At 41.2% G+C, this 6,848-nt stretch overlaps 1 protein-coding gene across 1 annotated transcript in view; it reads right to left on the bottom strand.

Moving 5' to 3' along the window:
* Nucleotides 1–2,365: 2,365 nt before the first annotated feature.
* The window catches only part of Antxr1 (anthrax toxin receptor 1), a 212,097-nt gene continuing 207,614 nt past the window's right edge, over nucleotides 2,366–6,848 (bottom strand). The window contains exon 18 of the mRNA XM_013022556.1: nucleotides 2,366–6,041. Within this exon, the coding sequence (XP_012878010.1) occupies nucleotides 5,781–6,041 (261 nt within the window). The 3' untranslated portion in view covers nucleotides 2,366–5,780. The remainder of the gene's footprint in view (nucleotides 6,042–6,848) is intronic.

Below are 6,848 nucleotides of genomic sequence, written 5' to 3'. Positions count from 1 at the left end.
AAGGTTTTCTTTTTCCTTTCAAATTACTAACCGATTATCTCAAAAATCATGTATTAAGAATGCAATTGAAAACTATATTTGTGCCCAGAGCTTTAAAAATGAATATTAATGAAAACTTGGAAAAATTATAGCATGTCTTTCTGTTTACAGATGGTTTTATTCTACTTAAGATGGATTCAAGTCTTAATGAGGCCTCATAAGAAATAAATTCTGGAACTAGAAAGAGACACTCTTCTACTGACAAGAATTATAAATGGAGGAGCTGAATTGATGTGGTTAAGAGAAATGAACGGACTTGTACCAGAAATAGAGAAAGAACATGTCCACAGAGGAATTTTTTTTGGGGGGATCAGGTCGTGGGGCCTGAACTCTGGGCCTAGGCGCTGTCCCTCAGCTCTTTAGCTCAAGGCTAGTGCTCTAGCTCTTGAGCCACAGCACCACTTTTGGCTTTTTCTGCTTATGTGGTGATGAGGAATCGAACCCAGGGCCTCATGCATGCAAGGCAAGCGCTCTACCACTGAGCCACCTTCCCAGCCCAGAAGAATATTTCTACAGTCTTTCTTGGGCAGCTGCAAGCCGTGTGACCCTGCTATGTACAGAGAAGCAGTAAGCCTTTTGCTTGGATGGCCAAACAGCATCTTAACTGACAAAGCACATCTTCTGCCTATATTTTTCTGCCTTTACTTTCTTTTTTGGTCAGCATCAGCTGGAATTTAGGTCTTCAAGCTCTTGCTTGGCTTTTTCTGCTCATAGCTTGTGCTCTATCGTTTGAGTCATGCTTCCAATCTAGCTTCTTGTTGGTTATTTGGAAATAAGAATCTTGTGGATTTGCCTATACAGACTGGCTTCTACTGTGATTCTCAGATCTTAGCCTCCTAAATAACTAGGATTATGGTTGTGACCCTCTGGTTCTTGGATCTGCCTTCAACTTTTTATTTTACTTTTTTTTTTTTCTCTGTCAGTCGTAGGGCCTAAACTCTGGGCCTGGGCGCTGTCCCTCAGCTCTTCAGCTCAAGGCTAGCGCTCTACCACTTAAGCCACAGCGCCACTTCCGGCTTTTTCTGCTTATGTGGTGCTGAGGAATCAAACCGTGGGCCTCATGCATGCAAGGCAAGCACTCTACCACCTCCCCAGCCCCTCTTTTCTTAATTTTGTAAGATACACATTGAAATTTTGACCGCATGCTCCCGTCTTCTCGCCATTTGTATAGCACTTTCCCTTCGGCCCTACCCCAACCCTTCAAGTACCTGTTTCTTGGTGTTTATTTTGTTGAACTTAGTCTTTCTAAGGAATTTCAGTATTTTGAATTCTCCCTTGAATCTATCACATTTCAGCCAGTCCACCAGTATATTTAAATTTTTAAATGGATTTACTAATTTGTTTATAAGCTAATGCTAGCTTCCACATAGGATGGAAAACATGCAACCTTTGTCTCGGGGTTTCTCCAGGTCTTTCCATTTCTTTACAAATAATATCATTCTTTTTAATGGATGAGTAAAATTCTATTACACACACACACACACACACACACACACACACACACACACACACATCTCATTTTCTTGATCCATTTGTCCATTGGGGCATCTGGGTTGTTTCCATACCTTGGTGATGGTGAATAGTGCAGCAATAAACATGGTTGGGCTGGTGCTTTTTTGTATCCTGGATTGTAATCTTTTGGATAAATGTCCAGGAGTGGGCATTGCTGGATCACAGGATAGCTCTATGTTTGGTTATTTGAGGAACCTCCATTCTGCTTTCCAGGGTGGTTGAACAAGTTCATCAACAGTGTATTAGGAATCTTATTCCCTTTTGGCCACATCTTACTAGCATCTGTTATGATTTGTTTTCTTGATAATGGTCAACTTCACCAACTGTGGTGAAGTGGAAAATCAGTGTTGCTTTGATTTGTGTTTCCTCTATGGCCAGAGGTGTTGAGCATTTCTTCACGTGTCTATTGGCCATTTAACACATGGAAATTGTTGATTTATTTGAAATTTATTACTATAAGTATAGAATACTTTGAATGTTGGAGAGATAAAGAAGAAATAATAATCTAGGTGGTTTAGTGGAGGCTATAAAATGATTTGAGAAATGTAAATCAATGTACAGCTATGCTGTGATCTATATGCTAAGTACTTGAACAATATGCATTTTATTTTCATAACAAATAAATAACCAGTAAAACAGCTGATTTTAGGAATTTATTATTATTTTTTTAAAAAAGCAACTTCCAGGGTTTGACATTGTACAGGTTCAGTCCCGTCTCCTACAGCATGGTGCAGTGATAACTGATTCGATTCTTTTTATAGCAATGACAAAGATGTACAAAAGATCCACAACAGAACTATCACAGAACAACAAGAAGAGTTAGAAGAGTTTAATGTTAAGTGTATTCAAAAATCATATTCTAATTCTTTTAAACTGGTTATCCAAGTATGATGATATGCAGAGCTCAGATAACTAGAAAAGGCAATTGCTAGAAAACTCCATCCCCACCTGGTGAGCATTAACAGGCTTTTTACTGCATCTATCTTTATATAGTTTGTGAACTAATTCAACCCATTCCACACAGCATTGACTTTTTAAAAAAATTGCATTCACACAGGGCTGAGAGTGTTGCCTACCATCTTATTATCTCTGTAGTTCTTTGTTGAGGCTCCCACCCCATCTGATAGTTTTTGCAATTTAGCAAATTAGCAATTTAGCAAATTTAGCATTTCAACATCATCTTTGACCATTTGAATGGCATCTACAGGGAAGTTACCTATAGCAAGTTATCCAAAACTATGAACTAATTCATCACCAACTCTGTCCTTAACCTCAGTAAGAGAGGTGTTTGTGTCCCACTGAAGAATAAACCAAGCTGCAGTTAAGAAACTTTGTGAAAAAGTTGCCAACAGAGGGGACCACAGTTCTTAGCAATTGTTATCAATGCTGTGCAAAAAAAGGGTCTCGTCATTTCCATAACTATTCATACATTTATAAAGGCAATACAGTCATGGGAAAAACCAACAAGCACAGCTTGGTAGAAAAACCTGCCATGAAATATCACTGGCTTTATAATAATTTACTACACCTGTTCTTTGTATTCACACTGGATAGGAAATGTTTCCACCTAACACATGGAATATGAATATATACAACAAAAAATTTGGCTTTCATTTTTTAAAAAAAACTTCATAAGGACAATAACATGAGGGTTAAATTTTTTTGGGTGCAGTTTCCTAATCATAATCACATCTCCCCTTTTCATTTACAGCAAAAGACATTGAACTGATAGATTTTCTTCTAAACCAGTTAAAGAATTGTCCTGCCTATAAGTCTACCATGAAAGTATTACCTTGTTCACACAGTGACTTCTCCTTCCTAAGGGATGGTATGATGGGCCAGTTTTAAGGACAAATCCTGTTAATCCTTTTCAAAATGATCCATGTCTGCAGTTCCCTATCTCATCAAAATATTTCAGCACAGCACCTTGGAAACTGCACAGGGATCTGATTGACGTGCTGTTGGGATATTGGATGTTGTGTTCTCATTGGATGCCCGCCAGCTTGTGGCACATGAATGTCGGCATCATTGTCTATTGAGTCATGTGGGGTGGGTGGACTGTTTTGTACTGCCAGCAGTCAAAACAGTTGCTGTGGGCCCGGTGAGCCTGAGAAACCCACTCTCTTAAGAAATGGTTTCCTGGGGATCAGCAATGTCACGGAGGAGAGCTGAGACTAAAGAAGAAGCCCTGTGTTCTGAAAGCAGACAGTGTGGCAGGGATGGATGAGGGGGAGGGAGGCTGCTTTCCTAAGTCTTGAAAACCATCTCTGACCTCAGCTTTCCGAGAAAGCTGGGGATTCTCTGGAAGGCAGCCATGAGAGAAGGGCAGGGCCTGAGGCACATTTGGAGAAGTGTCAAGCTTGGCAGTTGGCACTGCAGACCAGTGCCCATGGTCCCCAACTGAGGCACTTTTCTAGGGCTATTTTCCCTTGAATATATCTTTTATGCTGGTAGCCTTCCCCATCTCCTCCCTGACAATTCCTACTTGTTTTTGCCTTTTTTAAGGTAAGGATTGCAAATTGTGTTACTCTCTTTCTCTCAATTCTGACCAATGAAGAGTCAGTGTTTAGGGTGGTAATTTGAGAAAGATGGTTGGAAATAAAAACACTATTGATTTTAATGGGGAATAATGCTGTGATTGATTAGTAATGTCTGTCACAGACACAAAAATGGGTGTTTATGGAACATATGCCACATCTTAATATCTCTTTTCTAAGCAAGGGGAGGGAAGTAGGTTAGCTTGATGGGTTCTTGATGAATCTTTAAAAACCATATCCCCAAACATTAAGTTTGTATTAATTTTATATTCTGCTTTGTTCCAGAAAGGATTTAAGAATTTGAAGGTGGTTGAGACAGGAATTGTAGGGCTTGTGGAAAGTTGAGGGGGGAGACCATTTCAAACAAGGTGGTACATTGCCTTTGACCACTGCTTTTACCCCTAGGTGGTAAAGCTCAGTGTTTATAAAGTGATTGCAGGACTTACTGATGAAACAGACTCAGAGCCCCATGTATAGTGGGAGTTTCAAGCAGAACCTTTCTGTATGGCATGTCTTGTATACTTCCCCTTATTTAATAGATGATAATATTGGGGTGTATGTTGAAAAGCTAAGGGGAAATACATTTGTATCTACACATATGCCATTTTCAGGGTTAATCAGAGAACCTGGGGATAGTTTTCTTATGTCTGTACCATTGTCTCTTACCTTCACTTAAAAATCTATGGTGTGCAACTTTATTGAGAAAGAATACAATGATCCATAATGTGTGTTAGGTATTAAGGATGCTATTTTATGAAGATCAAGTTGTATTTGTCTCTGGAAAACAGCACCAATCACTTATCTCAAGTGATTTAAACCAACGTTAAATCTTGAGTTTTTTTTTCAAGGATAATCATGAACAGATTGCTTTGGACAATCCCATGGTCTGTTGGACTTAGGGGAGGATGTGTGACCAAAGCCAGCCACCTCTAGCAGCTGATGGTCTCTGGGCTTTAGAAATTGTCTGATGCTTTCATGAATACTTCCCTGTCAAAGCAATTGACTGATTTCACTTACACATCAACATGGCAACATACCTTTCCCATCAGTAAACTCCCGCTCCCTTCCGCCTTAGAAATGGAGAGACTTTTAAAAGCCAACGAGGCATTTTTTAAAATCTATCTGACAATCCAAGGAGAACATCCTTTTGGATACCTGTTTGAAACTGAGTTTCTTGCCACCCTGTGGACTCTCAAGCTTTTCCAAAATCATCAGTAAAGATTTCCACCTTCCAGGGTGAGGGTTCTTTTTGTTTCCCAGCCACAGGTCCACGTCAAGTCACTGTGTTGGAGTGGAGGGAAGATGGCATCCATAAAACTGGCAATGTCATTTCTTACCTGACTCTGCTTTCCACTCATAGAGAACTGATTTTCTTCCTGGTCTTCACGAGACACAAGCCCATTGGGAACATCTTGGCAGTTTTGCTGTGTCTGGAACCTTCCAGAGACGATGGGCTATAAATGTGACTGTAGTTGCCTCAAAAATTTGTCCTCAGGCAAGTCAAACTTTCCCTTTCTTTCGGCTGATCACAATCATCAGTATTTTGGTACTGCCAACCAATTCTTAAAGTATGTGAACATCAGTGGGCTTAATCACCACTCGCCCCTCTAGCTGGAAAGACTTGTTCTAATGGTGCAAAGGGGCCTCCTTCCCAAAGTTTCTGAGACAGCCCAGAACACAGACTTTTGAGTTCTAGACAGAAGGCCTTGGAGGAGGCCGGGAGGGGGGTGGTGCCCTGTTAGGAGGTGGAGCCTGAGGAGGAGGGGGAAGGGTGGACGGAGGGGAGGGGATTAGAGGGGTGGGAGCACTGGGGGGTGGGGGAGGGCAGTGGGGGGCAGGAGGTGGGGGGGTGTAGATGGGAGCAGGGGGTGGGGAGGTGGTATGGTAGGCATTGTTGAGGGGGTACTTGGCTGGTTGATTGTTCTTGACTCTGGTGAAGTTGATACAGCGTCCCTAGAAGAAAATCAGAGAAAGAAACATGAGCTTGTGAGTGGCAGGTGGGAGGGTGGCGGGCAGTAGACCTGATGTTGGGGGCTGGTACTCCTCTGGTACATGCAGCATCTGGTATCAGCTTTGCGTGTCGTCCCCCTTTGATCACGGGGTTGGACAGCGTGCTATGGAGGCAGCTCTCTCTACTAATGTGAAGAAAACTGAAATCAATACATTTCTCTCTCCATGACCATGACTTCCCCAAAGCTCTGTCACAAACTATCTTGTTCTCCATCTGGTTGTGGGAGAATCTTCTAGATGCTCTGCATGTGTTCAGGGACACTTACACTCTTAGGAAATGCAACTGAGGAACATTTTCACTGCCAAACACGCATCGATACTGAATTCTGCTTTTTCTGAGCCACTTTCTGGTGAGTTAACAAGACAACAACGGGAACTTCCCAGAGCCCTCGCAGCGGCCTCTTGAATTTCTTTTTTTTTTTTTTTATTGTAAAGATACTATACAGAGGGTTACAGTTACATGAGTGAGGTAATGAGTACACTTCCTATTGAACATTGTTACCCCCTCCATTGTTTTCCCCCTACCATCACTTCCCTCCCTACCTTCCCTGAGGTTTTTTTTTTTATTGTGATTAAGTGATTACATAATTTCCGGAATTTCACAGTATTGTGGAATAATGATGCTCATTTAAAGTCACAAGTTCATTCTAACTTTCCTGGAGCAAATTGTCTATCACAGTCTGTAATATATAACGGTGTTCACATGTTATATACCATACATGTGATCAGCAGCATGGGGATATTTAGTAG

Source organism: Dipodomys ordii, unplaced genomic scaffold, assembly GCF_000151885.1.
Source record: "Dipodomys ordii isolate 6190 unplaced genomic scaffold, Dord_2.0 Scaffold63, whole genome shotgun sequence".
NCBI lineage: Eukaryota > Metazoa > Chordata > Mammalia > Rodentia > Heteromyidae > Dipodomys > Dipodomys ordii.
Note: the sequence above shows the minus strand (reverse complement) of the source record. Positions and strands in the feature narration are given on the sequence as shown.